This window comes from Phyllostomus discolor, chromosome 1 (genome assembly GCF_004126475.2).
Source record: "Phyllostomus discolor isolate MPI-MPIP mPhyDis1 chromosome 1, mPhyDis1.pri.v3, whole genome shotgun sequence".
Taxonomy (NCBI): Eukaryota; Metazoa; Chordata; class Mammalia; order Chiroptera; family Phyllostomidae; genus Phyllostomus; species Phyllostomus discolor.
Window position 1 is genome coordinate 173,869,162 of NC_040903.2, and position 18,754 is coordinate 173,887,915.

The 18,754-nt window shown below is 37.9% G+C and overlaps 1 protein-coding gene across 2 annotated transcripts in view; it reads left to right on the forward strand.

Annotated features, from left to right (window-relative positions):
- The window catches only part of TRIP4 (thyroid hormone receptor interactor 4), a 58,111-nt gene that overhangs the window by 26,524 nt on the left and 12,833 nt on the right, over nucleotides 1-18,754 (forward strand). For both annotated transcript variants that reach the window (XM_028506837.2, XM_028506836.2), the window contains exons 8-11: nucleotides 446-572; nucleotides 4,085-4,269; nucleotides 7,805-7,929; nucleotides 9,147-9,238. In XM_028506837.2, the coding sequence (XP_028362638.1) occupies nucleotides 446-572; nucleotides 4,085-4,269; nucleotides 7,805-7,929; nucleotides 9,147-9,238 (529 nt within the window). The remainder of the gene's footprint in view (nucleotides 1-445; nucleotides 573-4,084; nucleotides 4,270-7,804; nucleotides 7,930-9,146; nucleotides 9,239-18,754) is intronic.

Below are 18,754 nucleotides of genomic sequence, written 5' to 3' on the forward strand. Positions count from 1 at the left end.
GGACCTCAATAGAACTTTGGGGCCTTGGAGCAAGGCTAGAATTCAGATCAGCGTGGAAGAGTGGAGTGAGGGATTCCTGAGTGGGCAGTGAAATAATTGAATGTGTTGAGTAAATAGGCTGCCATAGAATAATACTCTCTTGAGGGTCAGACTGTTTCTAGGCAACTTTCCTAGTTCTGGCATTTTAATAATCTGGGTAAACAGATGAATGATTGTAGTGTGCCCAATGTATTTTCTTAGCATTCTGGAACTTTTGCTAACTCATTCCTTAGTGTTCTTGGAGTGAACAGAAGAAAGTTGAGGGGCCAGGGAAGGAGATCATCCATGAACCCCTCTTTGAATTTTAAATTTTATTATTGTAGAAGGGTTGTTTGTGATGGTAAGTAAGGATGTTCAGAGCATAGAACATTACCAATTATTGCATCCTTTGGTTTGTTAACCACAGACGAGATGAGGCAATACAGGCCATTGCCAGTGGAACCTTGAACCAATCACTGACCAAATTGGATAGATCTTCTGAAGAGCCTTTGAGAATTCTGGTGAATCCCAACCTGTACCAGTCCCCTCCCCAGGTTAGTGGACCTTTGCTCTAACTGATAATGGGAGAAGTTTGGGCCCGTATTTCTCTTTTCAAGTATGCCTCTTCAATAGGCTTTAAATACTAATCTGCTTTCTGAACACACTCACCAACTTTATTCTCTGGCTCAATATACTCCAGTCTTTTTGCAGCACTTCTGACAAGTTGACCTGTATTATCTTCCGAGTATTTCCAAAGAGCGGGCTTTGTTAAGTACTTTGGAGATTTAGACAGTAATCCCATGTTCCTTTTGTTCATGTTTTTTTTTGGGGGGGGTGGGTATATTTTGTAGAATATGGGTAGCCCCATAAGTGATGTTTTCCATTAATACATTAATTCACATACTCATTATTGTCATTTATTTTTCTATGAAATAGATTAGACATCTGCTATGTACAAGGACAGTAGAAAGTGATCAACCAGACATTATTTCTATCTTTAAAGAATTCATAGACAAGAAGGGGGAAAGATTACGTAGGCAGTCTGAGGCTAATGGGGATAAAAATGAAGTACGTGGATACCTGAGGAAGGAAAGACTACTTCCAGTTGAGGGGAATAAAAAAGACTTTTCTAGGGAAGCTGACATTGATTAAAAGTAAATATCCAAGAAAATGGATGTTTGGGGATGATGGGAAAAAATATTTCAGGTAGAATGAACTGTGGGAATAAGGCATGGGTACACAAAAGCATAGGAGATATATATGGAGTAGTGAATGTAGGCCACCTAGCTAGTACTCATAAAAGGGATTATTATGAGATTAGTAGAGCAGGGTTAGGTAGGTAGAAACCAGAGTTTAAATTTTTAGGTAGGAAGTTTTCATATTTTTATTTTGTAAATAAATGTGAGCCAGAGAAGGTTCTTAAACAGAGAGGTGCAATCAGAGCAGTGGTTTAGACAGCTTAACTGGAAGTATTTGCTGTGAGCACTGTATGCGTGCCAGGTTCTTCTCTAGGTGCTGGAAAATTAAAAGATAAAGCCCCAACTCCTGTCCTTAAGGACTTCAAGTTTAGTGGGAAGAATGTTTGATTACAAATAATTAAAATTCATTAAGGTAATTGCTATGATGGGCACATGTCATAGGTGTAATAGGACTTCAGGAGAGAGTTCATAAGCCCATCAAAGAAGTCACAAAAGAAATAGTGTTTGAGAGGATCCTTAAGGAATGAATAGGAATTTCCAAGCAGACAGATCTGGGAAGGGAATTCCAGATGGAAGGTACAACATGTACAGAGGTTCAGCAATTCGAGAGCATTGTAGGTTTAGAGAACCACAAGTAATTAAGTATTGTTAGAAATTAAAATTGGACTAGTAAGTAAATTAGTTTGCTAGGGAAGCCATGTAGCACAACTGGATGTTGGCTTAAGACAACAGCAATTTATTTTCTCACTGTTCTCAACACTGAAATCAAGGTATTGGCAGGGCCACGCTCCCTCAGAAGGCTCTACCGAAGAATGCTTTCTTGCCTCTTTCAGCTTCTGGTGTCTGCAAGGCATCCTTTGGTTTGTAGCTGTGTCACTCTAATCTTTGCTTCTGTCTTCACATGGCCTTCTTCTGTGTGCCTTTGTCTCTGTATGTTCTCTCCTTTATAAGGACACCAGTCATTAGATTTGGGGTCCACCCTAATCCATTATGTCCTTATCTTCACTTGATTACATCTGCAAAGACTATTTCCATGTAATACTCTGGGTGGATATAAACTTTGGGAGGATACTACTTAATCCAGTATAGTAGGCAACATCTCATCATGAAAGCCTTTCTGTCTCATGCTAGGGAGTATGTTTTTATCCTAATATAGGCAAAGAGGAGGCCTTGATGAATTTTAGTAGGTTGGCTTGACTTCCATGCCTGTGTGGAGAATGGATTGTGGGGAGGAGTGAGACTAGAAGCAGGGAAATTGCTAAGAAGGTTGTTACAGTAGCCTGGTGGAGAGATGTCGAGGGCCTAAATTAGTGTAGCACTAGCAGGATAGTAGAGTTATTCAGAGACTAAAAATGTAGATGAGGAGACCAGTTAGCAGGCACCTCAGCATGAAAGGTAATAAGATGGAGCAAAAAGGAAAAATGACTCATGGACAACAGTGTGGCGTTTGGGGGAGGAATAGGGTATAAGGGGGGCAAATGGTAATGATAACATTTTAATTAAAAAAATAAAAACTTAGAGTCAAAACTCAACAAAAAAGGTAATAAGAGATTAATTTAGCAAAGTGGCTGTGGGAATAGAGAAACCGATATTAACAAGAACTGTAAGAGAAATAGAGAATTTTGGCCTCAGAATTTTCAAATACCAACATTTTTATGAAATCACTTATTTCCCCTGTAATGGATCAATTCTTCCTCTGTGTTCCTACTTAAGGGCTTACTTATATCCCTGTGTAGTATTTACTCAATTCTGCCTTATGTTTTGGGTAGTTATTTATCCAAATAACTATCTGTCTGTCTTCTATTAGGATTATAAGTTCCTTGAGTGCAAGAACAGTATCTTTTTTATATTTTATATGTGTTGCTACTTTATGCCTTTCAAATAGTTAAGTATTTACATATTTCTTTTTAAGACACAAAACAGTTAATTAGACTTACAGAATTTTATTGCAGAAGGATTCTTAGAAATTTATTTAGCCCAACCCCATCATTTTACAGTTGAGAAAACTGAAACCTTTAGGGGTTAAATGATTGCTCAGAGTTTCTAGACTACCACTCTAGCATTTTTTATCCTGTAAATTATACTAAATAAAAAGCCAAAAGTTAAGGCAACTAACTCCAATCTCACCATCCTAATAAAGCCTCTTTCCCCCCTTAAATTTCAGAGCACACAGTCTTCCTGCTCTGGGTGGAAGGAACATTAACCTTTGTCATTCTCTGACTTAACTACTGCCAGGGCTCTTCATTCTCTTATGACTACCTGTACTCTGTAATTTTCTATCCTCTTTACATGTTGGGACCCTTGTTTCTGTAGTGATTCACCTTTCTTTTCGGGGACAAGTTGTTCAGTCAGGGTAAGAGAGTACTTCATGCATCCAAGAGTCAGAACTGCTGCCCCTGACAGCATCTGTTTGACTTTATCACATTCCCAGCATGTGCTCCTGCACCCTAAGCCCATGAAGAATGTGTAGACGAAATTGTTGAACTTTCATTTGGCTGGTAGATTTGTGTTGAGAAACTTTCCAGCATCCAGTATGTGGTATTAACAAGCATAAAGTGGAAAAAAGTTACAGATCAATTATTTGGTCTGATAGTTGTGCAGTTGCTGGAATTAAGAAGCTTTATATGGAGATTTCAACATTCTAATTATCCTTTAAGATGGGACCTTGTTATCATACCTGGGGCTCCTACTGTATTTATACCTTCTCTAGCATTTTTGGCCCTGTTTCAGACAAAGATGGGATAAAATTTTCTAAGAATATGTTCCCACTCTGATTTTTTTATGATTATCAGCATTCATGTTATTTTTTTATACCTACTTCAAGTTCTTCCCTTTCCAGAACGTATGTTTGTTTTTTTCCCATGTAGTGGATAGATCAGACAGGTGCAGCCTCTCAGAAGAAGCCTTTCCATTCAGCAGGATCAGAACAGTTCAACTCAAACCGGCACCAGTTGCGAGTCCAGGATGAAGAATTTCAAGAAGGATTTGATGGTGGCTGGTGCCTCTCTATGCATCAGCCCTGGGCTTCTCTGCTTGTCAGAGGGATTAAAAGGTAAGAACAGAAATAAATATTGGCAGTGAGAGATTTTACAGTGACATAAGGTCAATTTAGAATTATGGATCATAATCTGTTTTCCCTAATCTAGTGATGATTTAGAATACTCTTTAGTACGTAGAATTTTAAGTGGTATATTCATATTACTGACTTGGTCTTTTTTGTTGTTGTTGTTGTTGTTTCTTTTTTCTTTTCTTTTTTCTTTTACCAAATAGCTTTTAAAAACAGGTTTAAATGGTTACGGATTTTAATCATAACAAAGAATAGAATACCAGTTTTTTTTATCCTTGCAGGAAGCCTATTGATAAAAGTTCTCTTTGCTTTGCCTTTGTAATATACCACTCAACAATTCTAATGGTTTGATCCTATTTGAAATTCAAAGTTTTTAATGCTTAGTTATTAATTTTTTAAGATTCCTGCCTAACCGTGCTCCCTCCCTCTCTCCCTTCCTTCCATCCGTCCATCTATTTATCTGTCTACATAACCATACTGAGAAACTATTTTACCACAAATTCCTTTTCTACAAAAAATGAAGGAAGTAGTGAGGGACTGTAGGGGTGTAACAGAATTGAGTCATACCTATTAGTGATGGCAGTAATAGTTTACAATTCCATGGTTTTATATGTTTCTCCTCAATTCAGTTTTTAAAAATAGGAATTTTTTTTGCTTTTAAATATAAATAGAAAATTGGAAGATACAGAAAAATAGCTAGAAAAAGAAAGATCACCTATAATTCTATCACCTAGAAACAGCTACTGTTAGCATTTTGGAGTGTTTATATTTTTCTTCCTATGCAAACTGTTATATAGTGAGGTCATAATATATACAGGGTCCAGCACAAGTAACACCCCTTTTTCATTACAAAGTATTTTATTACAAAATCATAAGCATGTAATCTGTAACATAACAATATCACACTCAAGCACCCCATTTGACATTTTAGGTGAAATGTTCAATTTAAAACTGTAAATTATTACACCCATATTATTACCCTACCAACCACACTCAAGCAGGTGTTACTTCTGCCAGACTCTATTTTAATGTTTGTATTTTTCTTCTTTCACTTATCATTACAGTTATTTTTCCTTTTTATCCATTTTTATTAAGATAAAAATGACGTAGAGCATTGTATTTATTTAAGATATACAACATAATGATTTGATTCAAATGTATATATTGCAAAATGATTGTCACAATGAGTTTAGTTAGCATCCATCACCCACCACACACAGTTACACATTCTTTGGTTTTTGTTAATGACAATTTTTAAGAACTATTTTCTTTTTAAAGATTTTACTTATTTGCCCTGGCTGGTGTAGCTCAGTGGATTGAGCGCAGGCTGCAAACCAAAGTGTTGCAGGTTCATTTCCCAGTCAGGGTACATGCATGGGTTGCAGGCCATGACCCCCAGCAACTGCACATTGATGTTTCTCTCTCTCTCTCTCTCTCTCTCTCTCTCTCTCTCTCTCTCTCTCTATCTCCCTCTCTCTCTCTATCTCCCTCCCTTCCCTCTCTATAAATAAAAAAAAAAATCTTAAAAAAAAAAGATTTTACTTACTTTTAGAGAGAGGGGAAGAGAGGGAGAAAGGAAGGGAGAGAAACATCAATGTGTGGTTGCCTCTCTTGCGTACCCCCAACTGGGGACCCTTTGTTTCACAGGCTGGCACTCAATCCACTGAGCCATAATACCAGCTAGGGCAGAGCCAGTGCATTTGAGTTTGCTTCTGCTCCAGAGCAACAAGACTCTCAGATGTCTGTTTTTTCATTCAGTTCTCTGCAATTTAGGTGTCTTACCTTTTTATTTTTATTTTGTTTTTCAATGTTTATGTATTTATTTTAGAGAGAGAGAGAGAGAAACATCAGTTTGTTGTCCCATTTATTTATGCATTCATTGGTGGTTTCTTGTGTGTGTCCTGACCAAGGATCCAACTTGCAACCTTGGTGTATTGGGCAACACTCTAACCAACTGAGCTACCTGGCCAGGGCAGGTGTTTTTCTTTTAAAACAATTAAAAAATATATGTTTATTGATGTTAGACAAGAAGGGGGATAGAGAGAGAGAGAGAAAGAGAGAAACATTGATGTGAAAAAGTAACATTGATCGGTTGGTTGCCTGCTGTATGCTCCCTGACTGGAGGTTGAACCCACAACTTAGCTATGTGCCCTTACTGGGAACTGAATCCCCAACCTTTTGGTGTTTGTAATGATGCTTCAACCAACTGAGTCACACCAGCCAGGGCAGGTGCCTTCCTTTTTTAAAGTAGAAAACTAAACAGCTTGTTCTCTTCTGAGGGAATCGGAATGTTTACATTTTTCTCATCCTGTTTTGGATCTGTATTACTCTGATTTTCTCACTGAAAAGAACAGGATGAGCAGCATCCAACTAACAATCACTAATCCCACAGAAATAAAGTGGGTGGTTCTGCCACACTTGTGAGATTATTTTCTCAGTAATCCTTAAAAATACTTGGTGTAGATTCATTCCTCATTTACTGAGTGCTTACTATGTACCCAGCATTCTTCTAATTTATCTATATTGGAAAACTAAGGATATGAGAAATTCCCTATTTCCCATTATAAGAATAGTATTATAGGGGTATATTATCAAAGTTCTTTATTTTATTGGTGAGAACTAAAAGAGAAACATCTTTTTGTAATCTTTGGAGTAATTAAATTCTCTTGAATACACTCTGTTATTCCACTTAAAGATTCATTCACACTAGTCAACAGGGTGTTTAATCATCTACAAAAAATATAACCTTTTATAGAATACTTAAAAATATAAATGCCTGGCTGGTGTAGCTCAGTGGATTGAACATGGGCCTGCGAACCAAAGTGTTGCCCGTTGGATTCCCAGTCAGGGCACACGCCTGGGTTGTGGGCCAGGTCCCCAGTAGGGGGCATGTGAGAGGCAACCACACATTGATGTTTCTGTCCTCTTTCTCCCTCCCTTCCCCTCTCTCTAAAAATAAATAAAATCTTAAATATATATACATATATATATGAATGTGGTTGCAATTTAAAGATGATAAGCATTTTTATTTACTTAAATTCTATTAAATAATAATTATAAAAATAACTATTCTTGAGTTATTTATGGGTGAGAATTTTTCTGTCAGTTTGGAGAGCAATTAATTAACAAATCTTGCAGGAAGAAGTTAGCCGTTGACTCAGAGAAAAGCAAGGATTTCCATTTTAGCAGGACAACTTGGATGCCTTGAAAATAGAAGATTTAGATTATTGAAGTTCCAAGGCTAGTAAAAGCTCCCAGTCTGAATTATAGAAATCAGATTTAAAAAATTGGACCTGAGAGAGATGAATTGTCTTTGGTCTAATGATTGGAAAAAACAAGAGAACACAGTTCATACTCAAGCGCAGAGTAGTGTGAGAGAATTTTTTTCCCCCAAAATACCCCTCTTGTTGAGGCGTCATCTACAGATCTCTTTGTTCAACTGGATAATTTGCTGTATATTAGGAGATCCTCCCGGACACTAGAATTTAGATTCTTTTTGCTAAATTTATACTTGTTTAAGGGTGGAAGGCAGAAGCTGGTATACTCCTCACAGAGGACGACTTTGGATAGCGGCCACAGCTAAAAGACCCTCCCCTCAAGAAGTCTCAGAACTCCAGACTACATATCGTTTTCTTCGTGGGGAAGGTAACGGCCATGTATTCTCCTTTCAGTCTTATATTGTGGAGAGACTTCATTAACACTCACATTTTTTTACTGCTTTCTGTGGCATTTGGTGGGGCTGAAAGTGACTTTAAACTGTATGTTTGTTTAGTGGCAAATTATAGACACCTGTTGAAAGTATTAATTTGCCAAACAGTCAAATAAAAATATCAGACCAAACACCAGAAATAAACTAACTAGTCTTACTTTTAGGTGAGAAATTTTCTTTCTTTCTTTTTTTTTACTATAAAATGACCACTATATGCTCTGGGATCTTTAGATTGGAAACAACCACAAATAAGAATTTTCATCTGGAATGACCCAAATAGACACCTGCTATTGAATTTGGATAGATCAAAGTTGGTTGACCTAGCAGTATATTTTGGGGATTACCCCCCAGGACACTAAATTTGGATCCTCAGATACACCTTTGAGCCTTGGGTCTCTTGTTTTCCTTCCTTTTATCCAGCTCATACAGTTCTTGTCAAGGTAGAATGAGAAGATAATTATGGAAACACTTATAAGAAGTTTTTATTTTTATCTTTTTTAAAGATTTTATTTATTTATTTTAGAGAAAGAGGAAGGGAGGGAGATAGAGAGGGAGAGAAACATCAGTGTGTGGTTGCCTCTCACACACCCGCCACCAGGGACCTGGCCCACAGCCCAGGCATATGCCCTGATTGGGAATCCAGCCTCGACACTTCTGTTCGAAGGCCCACGCTCAGTCCACTGAGCCACACTAGCCAGGGCACCCTATAAGAAATTTTTAAGAAACCAAGCTTTAGGAATCAAAAGTACTGCTTCCATAAAAGTGTGTTGTGTCATTCTTAAGTGTTTTTTTTTTTTTAATATTACATTTTTATGTGTTTTCTCTTGACACTTGTAGCTTGCTTCCAAACCCATCACCACCAAACTGATCCAATTGAATGTAGTGGAATTGATTTTTTGGAGTGAAGTTCTGGGATCCTTGACGATGGTGTAGGGATAATTTTCCTATGGTTTAGAATGTGTATTGTAGACTAAGTCAGCCACTCAAATTTTTTTGCTAAAATATGAACAGTTGAACCAAATAAAAACCTCATTGTTTTCCTTATATCTACAAATATATAGTAGAGAAAGTGATTTGTTCAGAATTGAAAATGGATTTGTGAGTTCCAGGTCACAAAAAAGGAAATTTAATCCTTCTGTTATTCTTGATTCAGATGTGGAATTTCCCAGTGACTATCCATCAGGTTGTCTTCTGGGCTGTGTGGACCTAATTGACTGCTTGTCTCAGAATCAGTTTAAGGATCAGGTAAGTAAGAATACTTATGTTGGACAGATGCTTGGTTTGCCACTACAGCAGGCTATGAATCCTTCAACACAGGATATCATGAAGATGATATGGTGCTAGCAACTGAATTTAGACATGTAAAGAGAACTTTTTAATTAGGAAATATTGGGGAGAGAAAAGAACATGGTGGAAACAAAAAATGTAGTGATGCTTTGGTTTCCAGTATATGGAGGACAGATATATACACATTTCTACATAGAAAGCTTTTGCTATAGTCCAGCTAACAGGTATAGGGTCCTCATTTCTTAATAAAAGTTTGCTGCCTTTAGTGAAGAAATGCTGCATTATTCTTCAAATTTCAGTTAGGTGGGGGGAATGGTAGAATTTGTTACTACTGTTTCTGGAACATTTGGTCTAGGCCAGAGAATTCATGATAAGCAAATGGTTGAGCTCTGATTGCCTGGACTGTGTCAAGTTTGGGCGAGGTGTGTGTACAAATGTGTGTTTATGTATGTATTTTTATTTATTTTGTTCATTAAAGATTGAACTGACATAACTGAAGTATACCTTTGAACAGCAGAGGGAGCCCAAGGACTTTAGCTTAATTGGAAAACTTGAACTTAAAAGCTTTATGTTTAGACTCAGACTAAAGAAATCCTCAATGGGAAGGTGCATCCTTGGAGCATGAAGAGTTTACCTAAGGATATGTTTTTCCTGTTTTTTGAATAGTTACTTTAAGTGGTAGGGCTTTCACCACTGTGCTTAAGGAAATGTTCTTCAGCTTAATTTTTCTCAGTAAGTTTTTTGTTTTCCAGACTTATTTGCCTTTCATTAGTGTTATTACTGTCTGATTTAATTTTTTATTTTCTAGATTTTTAATTTACTTTTGGCATGAATTTTTACTCCTATCCTTTTTTTCTTCTCTTAGCACGTGATCTAGACCTAGACAAAACTGTAGACATGAGGAGGCTATTTTCCACACGTTTGTGCCTATTTTATCCCTCTGTGGGCCCTTTGCCCATTTTTTCAGTGTCTTTTTTTTCCCTCTACTTTTCTCCTTTTTGTGGGGGGGTTGTCAGTGTAGAAGTAATATAAAGCTTTACAGTTTTAGAGACTCTCACAGTGATTAACAGTGTAGTATAACTATTATATTTTCCTGTTGGGATACTCGCATTCTAAAAAAGAACCCAGGAGCATCTGTCAGTGTGGGTGGTGGTTTTGACAAGGGACCTTCCTTTACTTTCTCATTTGTCAATCAAGCAAACTACCGCCTGATAGAAGATCAAATGATTCATATCTCTAGAAAGGTAGGCAGTCTTCTTTCTGCACAACTTTTGTAGAGAAGGGTGGGAAACTGTAATCCTAGTCTCTGGATTACCACAAGGCCTACAGAAATTAGAAATCTAATTAACAAAACACATCTTCTTGGTTTCTCCAGGCTACCCGTCTTTCAGGGTAGCATGATACTTCTCCTTGAACTTATATTCTCTCTTTTATCCTGAGAATGCTGAGGGGAGTGCATAGAAGTGTAAGGATCGTTCCAGATGTTTCCAGCCAGAAGTCATGGCAGTTCTCCTTATGAATTTCCTGGTGCGAAAATGCCAGAAGCCTCTAAGTTTTATTAAACATGGGAGTCCCATACTTATTTTCCTTACGGTCAGCTTTTCTGTTGCTTGCTCCATTGTTTCTACTCTGTATTTGAGGGTAGCACATGAATGTATTCAGAGTTAATATTATCCCTATTTGGTGATTGTTTATCAGGTAAGGATCTTACCACTTTTAAAATAGTAGTTTTCCTAGTTGGCTGCTTTTGCAAAATATCTCAAGCACCCTCAGTAATCTGTTTGTGCTCGGGTTCTATGATGTACAAAATGTGATTGCCTAGTCTGTTTTACCAACCTTACTCTCATTTCTGCAAGAATGAGTTGAGAGTTGAGGAATAATAACCTGAGACTAGCATTTCCCAAACTATTCCATGGCATAGGTGTGCTCTGAAAAAAAAAGGGGGGGGTGTGATTGTGAGGCTTCCATGGTGACATACATTGGAAAAATGGATTTGGATTCAATAAATTTGTTTAATGAAGACCTTGTCAGAGTTCTTAATTTACTAGTGTGTATTTTGACTCTCTGATATCATTCTCTGATATTTCTGGTGGATATAACTTGGAGTGTTCACAAAACTTTTTGAACACAATCTACCCCCACCTTACACACACACACACACACACACACAGAAACACTGCCTACTTTCATACTGTAGAACTGGTATCTAAACTGTACAGTTCAGGAACTGCTAGTCTGGGTGTGTTTGGTTTTCTTTTATCCTCACAGGTCAGCTCACTGAGGGAGTATCATCCAGGAGGCACTTTCCTGACCTATGTCTTCTTTCTGCATTTCCACACTCATTTCTTATCACCCAGCTGAACTGCATTTTCTTTGAAAACCAGTGTGGATATAGTGATTTTTATTTCAACGGAAACTAATCTCCTATGTGACTTGGGCCACGTTTTACTTCTCCATGTTGCTCCAGATTTTCCTTTCCCCAAAGAAACTCTAACTTACTTCCTGACCTTGTATTCTTTGCCTTTCTTTGATAAGTTAAAATATACTAAGCCCTCACTAATTTCAGCATAGTGTGGTCATTTAGTTAAAAAAGAAAAATAACTAACAGCCCTGGCCTGTGAGTCTCTGGATTGAGCACTGGCCTGTGAACCAAAAGGTCACCACTTTGATTCCCAGTCAGGGCACATGCCTGGGTTGCAGGCCAGGTCCCCAGTAGGGGACGTGTGAGAGGGAACTGATCTGTGTATCTCTCACACATCCATATTTCTCTCCCTCTCTTTCTCCCTCATTTCCTGTCTAAAAATAAATAAATAAAATCTTTAAAAATATAACAGAAAAGGTTTTATTAGTGGTTGTTTAAAATTAAGTGCACTACAGGAGAAGTGGCTTTAAAATATGTGCCTAACATGCTTCCCCTGAGCTAAGAATTTGTCTTCCCTTTTATCTTTTAAGAATAGTGTGGCTGGCATGGCTGATTTGTGCCAGAAAAAAAAAATCCCACTAGACCTTCAACCCTCCTGAGTAATAGCAGGGGATCAACCTAGACAAGGTAGGAGTACTACAGAAAGCACTGTAGGCTCAACTCAGGAGAGAGGTAGATGAGAGCCATCTAGTTAAAACTTCTGTATTCCCCTGGAAGGAGCCCATGCCGTTTGCCAGCATTTTATCTGCCAGCAGCAGATGTAAACTCTCAGAAACAGCAGGGAGGATGTTGACTGCAACAATGCATCAAGGCTGTGGTTTGTAACCTCAATAGTAAGGCAGTTAAAACTTTTTTTTTTAACAAAGACGTTTTGATCGCCAAATCCATAACCATTAGCAGCTGTGGTTTGAACAGTTCTCTAGACCTAACAAGTTTTCAAACAAAGTTGGGTTGGTGGCTTTTATTTCTGCATGTCTGTTCTGTGTTATGTTTGTGCTATTTTTATCTGCCTTCAATAGAAAATCTGACTTGTCTGAAATCTCCAAGGTCATTGATTATTTAGTGTCTTCTGTATTGAATCCATTTCTCTCCTACCATTTTACTGAACCTCTAGTCCATTTGATCTTACGGTTTTTATAATAACCAATACCCTATCTTTAAGGAATTATGTTGATGAAGTTCTGCTGCTGGGTGCCTGTATAACTGACCTTAGCAGTAGAATTGCAGTCGTCCTGTGGGGAAGACTTCTATAAGAGTAGCCAGGCAATACCGATCTTCAGGGAAAGTTGCACTTCATGTGTGCAAATCATTGGCTTATATCACCGATGGATTGACTGTAAGCCTGAGAGGTGAGAAATTAGAAAATGAAGAAAGCAATTAATAGTAAATATTCAAACCAGGCAGTGGCCCTAAATAATGTGGAGTCCCCAAATTCTGATTCAAAATATTTGAAAAGGTCCTCTCTCTTGAGAAAATGTGCCAATTTATAGACCCAAAAATGTATGTTTCTAAGAGATTTTGAGGGCTGTATTCAAGAAGCAATGAAGAGGAGAATTGAGTATTTGCCACAATCAGCTTAACCCTAGGCAGTTCTTTAAAATCACAGCTCACTTGAGAGTGACAGGAAATGTAGTTTCAGAGTTCTGATGATGACTAGAACATTTACTACACTTTCTGACTGTCAGAACAGACTCTCTCTCAAGTTTTTTGTGACCCTAGTATTAAGTGTTCATTTAATGAGTTGACAGCCATGTACATTATTTTAATAATCTAGTAAGCATTATGCTTTCTGTTGTATTTATCCTGAAGATAAGAGGAGAATATTAACATGTTTATGTACACTTTTTTTAATGTTAAACTTTTCATCTGAAAATGAATATGTATTTCTTAAGATTTTTTTTTGCTTCTAGATTTTAATTTTAATGATCTTGAAACAACATAGTTTAGTACCAGATGTTTCAACAAACATTATAATCACTAAACTGTGAAATCAGCATTATTTATATCTGGTCAGCTATATAAAACTCATTGATTTTTCTAATGAAAAAGACAGTACAGCCCTGGCTGGTGTGGCTCAGTGGATTGAATACCAGCCTGTGAATCACAGGGTTGCCAGTTTGATTCCCAGTCAGGGCACATGCCTGGGTTGCAGGCCAGATCCTCATTTGGGGGAGTACAAGAGGCAATCACACATCAATGTTTCTCTCTTTCTCCCTCCTTTCCCCTCTCTCTAAAAAGAAATAAATAAAATCTTAAAAAGAAAAAAGCAGTATAAATTTCAAAGAATAAAGGGAGACCACTAATTAAAAGCCATGTTTACTAATCTAGCACCATGATTCCAGTCTCAGAACCTCCCAAGCAACTGGAAGGAGGAAGAGAAGAGGTGAGGATATTAGAAAAGTAAGTATAGTTCTTAACTTGTGGCCCCATGTGTGTTCGAGGGTCATGCAGGGTCCAGGAAAGGCTGAGACTGGAGAATAAGCCACAGCTTTTGGTTCAGATCCTGAAGGAGGCCTTGAGGAGAGTAGGATCAGGATTTCCTGGAGGCAGTGCTGGAGCGGGCCTCATGAATTACTGGGTTTCTTCTCGGCATCTGGTCCTTTTTAACTTCTTCAAGTTTTTAGCCAGGTTTGGTATGTCCTGAGCCAAATACAAGCCAGGTTGCCAAAAGTAAATCCAAGCAGGAATTGGAGCGTGATGTCAGCAAAGAGGGTGCGAATGGTGTGGCAGGTCAATGGGCTGTTCCTCAAATTTTAAGTATTTATTCATCAGTATGTACTTGAGTGTCTGCCACGAATCAGACACTGTTTTTGACACTAAAGAAAACAAAAAGTTAAATCAGGCATGGATTCTATCCTCAGAATGTTTGAAAGACCACTAGGTATATAAGATATGTGTGTAAACCAATACAAAATGAAAAACAAAGACAACTGTTTCAAGAGAAGTAAAGACTGCCTCTGAGGAATGTAAAGGAGAAAAAGGTTTGCTTCTAGCTGGGAGGTATCATAGAAAAGCTTTATGAAAAAGATGGCTTTTGAATTAGCCTTGAAGGGTAGTAATAATAAAATCTGTTACTTTTTGATCAATTATGTGCCATGCCTATTATGTATGTTATTTTCCAACCCTCATAACAAGTTCAAGCAAGGTATCTTTACCCCTCTTTTAGAAATAATAGAATTGAAGACTAAGAGAGGTAAAATAACTGTGTACTGTTGGTCAATAAATGGTAGAATTAGGATTGGTGTTCAAATCTTGCTACTTAGATGATAGACAAGCATATTCCAAGGAAAGGGAGTAAGGTGAGGTAGGAAAATATGGGCCTGGATGGAGGGTAATACCAAACCAGTTTGTTGAGGGAAGAGTGTGAGTGAAGAGGAACAAGCAGCAAACAAAAATGGAAACAAATGTTTTGGTTAGAGGTGGATACCTTTGAGTGGCCGGCTACAGGGGGGAGACTTTTCTGTAGTCATTCGTGGGAAGGGGAAAGGTGTTTAGAAGTGATCAGAGCCTCACTTGAGGAACATGAATCTGGCAGCAAACAGAAGATGAAGTGCCGTGAAAAGACTGATGGTAGGTAGACTAGGGAGAAGGCCGTAACTGTCCAACATAGAGATATTTTTAAAATTCTGCTCTGATAATGCCAGTGGAATTAGACAAGAGAGATGCAAGAGGTTTTACGTAGGTAGAATCAACCACTTACTGTGACACCTTTGTTTTACCTGTAAGTAAACTCAGGCTTAGAGAGAAAGTTGTCTGTTTGATCTAGAAGGAATCTGCTGTAGCCTTGCTGTCTTACTGCAGTCTTTTCAAGGCTTCTTGATTTATCATCCAGTCTACTGTATGAACCAGGTGGCAAACCATCTAATTAAAGATTTTATTGCTCAGAATATTATATAACCAACATTCAGCAAGTATTTATTGACCATGTGTCACATACCAGGTACTGTGCCAAAGACTAAGGATCCAGAGTTTTAACAAGATATTTCATTTCCTTTAGATCTTTAAGTCTACTAGAAGAGAACTAGACAAGAAAACCCATCCATAATAGTTATCATATGAACAAAGGCATACACAAAAGAGGGGACCTAACTCCTAACTCAGCTGGAGGTAGGGTAGAGAGGGCTCAGGAGGCTTCTAAAAACTGAGTCCTGAAGAAGGCAGAATTTATGTCTTCCTCAGTACATACCATGCTGTATCATGTGTCTATGCTCTTGCCCACAAGGAGAGTTTCCTATTCATTCTTTAAAACAGCTCAGATGTCTCCTTCTTGCTTGACCTCAGCTCATTTCCTCCTTGGCAGGATGAATTGCTTCTTTCTCTGGGCTACTGTGTTGATATTTCTATTATTGCATTTTTTTACTTTTTTTTGTAACTACCAAAAACATATGTTCACATTTAGTTTCTTTAGATGGCCATCATCTGTGTTTTATTTATCTTTTTATCTCTAGTATCCTAGCACATAGCCTGGTACATAGTAAATGCTCAATAAAAGTGGTAACAGCATATTGAGAGGCAGGCAATGGTTGATATATGAAAAGCCACAAATGCTTTGTGAAGGAATTTGAATTGTATTCTGAAGGCAACCATGTAAGTGATATAATGAGATGTATATTTTAGGAAGATTGTTCAGGCATCAGTAGGAAGGAAGGACTGGATGGGGAAAGCCTAAAAACAAGGAGATGATTGTCCAGGTGAGGCATGATGAAGGCTCTGCAACAACATTCTGGCAGTTGAGTTGGACAGAAAGGAACAAATGATTGAAATATTTAGGGTGTAAAGTCTATAGGACTTAGTGATTTGATTGGATATGAAGAATGAGAGGAAGAAGTCTAGGATAAACATGGGTTTCTGGCTGTGGTGAGTCGGTGAATGGTAGTACCATTAGTCCAGGTGGAGTATACAAAAGAAGAGAATTTTCTTTTAAATGATTTTTTAACATAAATGAGCTATTATTATAGCAGTGAAGGAGAGGTGTTCTCTAGTGTGTGATCATCATACAAAAATCAATTTTTCTGTAAATTTTTATTTGCATAGTTTAAAATATTTTAATGTTTAGGGTTTTTTTTAAGATTTTATTTACTTACTTTTAGAAGAGGAAGAGAAATATCAATTGGTTACCTCTTGCATGCCCCCAACTGTGGAGCTGGCCCACGACCCAGACATGTGCCCTGACGGAAATCAAACCAGCCACCTTTTGATTCACAAGCTGGTGCTCAATCCACTGAGCCACACCAGCCATCGCTAATGCTTTGTTCTAAAAGGCAAATCTTATGTGATAAAGAGGTACTGTTAGTATAAATAATGCCAGATTACTTGATAATGATCTTATCTTGATATGTCATCAGAGGTGAAAGGATTCTAAGCTCTGCTTCAAAATAGTTCTCAGTTAAGTCAAACTAGACATTGGGAGATAATATCTAAATTTGGCAGAGTCCTTACCTCAAGAGAAGTCTTAGCATTCTGAGGTATTGGTTCCAAGGTAGACTTCAGTGATTAAGAACCTTACAATGTAGTATCTTTAATTAAGAGTAATTTTATTTTGGCTCTCACTAGTTTAAGTTGGAGTGAAGTCCTGCTATATGGAAATTAAGACCAGAAATAGTTATGAATGGGTGATTTCCATTTAGGTCTTGAAAACTCGGGGCAGAAAACTATGGCATTAATTGTAGAGAAATACACTTGAGTGGGTTCTACTGCATGTGGAGGTTCCAGCATAGGGTTCCAAAAAGCACAGAAAGCCTCTGGAAATTTTACGGTGAGTAGGATGGGACCAGGAGACCAGTGCTGTGTGGTTTCAACCAGATCATCACCCTCAAATAACTTTAAGACCCATAAGCCACATACTACTTATCCGTTATTCTTTCTACCTGGAACAAATATGCATTTGTCTGTATCACTGAGCTGGAGCCCTATGGCTTTAATACATGCTTTGAATTGTCTGCTGGTAAATGCAGGGGAGTTAAGCTATCTTAACTCCCACTTTGGGAAGCCCACTTTGGGCCAATTGTCATGATTTTATCCATTTGATTGGGTTTTGACCCAATCAAATACACAGTGGTCAAAGTATCAGGAGTTACTCTCATGCGAGAACCCTTTTGTCCCCCAGTAGAGTGGGGCCTGAGGTGCTAGTTATCCTTTGAACACCTTGAATTGTTTGAAGGAAAATGTAAACAAGAACTACTTATCAGAGAACACAGTTGCTTTCAGGATCTGCTGCTTTGGATTTCTGCTTGTGGCCTTTTTATCAGACTCATTTCCTTCTCCCTTTCTGTGTATTATCACCTTGATCTACTTGGAGTTTGTTTTCAGCTCACTAGATTTCAGAGCCTGATTTTATGTCCTATCTAGTTCCTCAAAATTAAACCAAGAAAGCCTACAGCAAATATATGTTCCTTGTCAATTGCTTTCTTCTTGACTGCGTTAGCTCTTAGTTCTCTGGAGACAGTTATAAGATTAATAGGTCATCTGGGGATTTGTGAACAGTGACATCATTTAGGAGTTACTGATCATTTCAGTACAAGGACTGAAATGGGGGCAACTGGCAAAGTTGGTAGAAATGCCCACTTGGTTCTGAGTCAGTAGTAGTTGCCCAAAAGTACTAAACTTTTTTTTTCCTTTTATGAAAATGGCAAAAGAAATGTTTTCCCATGACTGGTGAACAATTTTCCTCTGGAGGGGAGAGGAAAATGACTGTTTAGTAGTTAATTACCTGTTATGTTAAACAGCTGTGAAACTTATGAGGCATGAAAGAAGAGTTCACTACCCCCGCCACCCCCCTCAGGCTGGAAACCAGTTGTCTTGGGCAAGAACAGCATCAGCTTCCTGAAGAGTCTGCGACTGAATCTGAATGGTTGCTTTGAGTTGCCCGCTTCATCTTAAAACCCACAATACCTATTGTGCTGTGTCCTTAATCTAACATTTTCCCTTAATTGGATTTGACATCAGAGTTTATTGACATTCTTCATAAATATGAATCCTCCTCTCTTAATTTAGTCTTTCTCTGAGTCAGCTACATTTTAGTCTTGACTCTAAGGCCAGAAATTCCTTTCTTG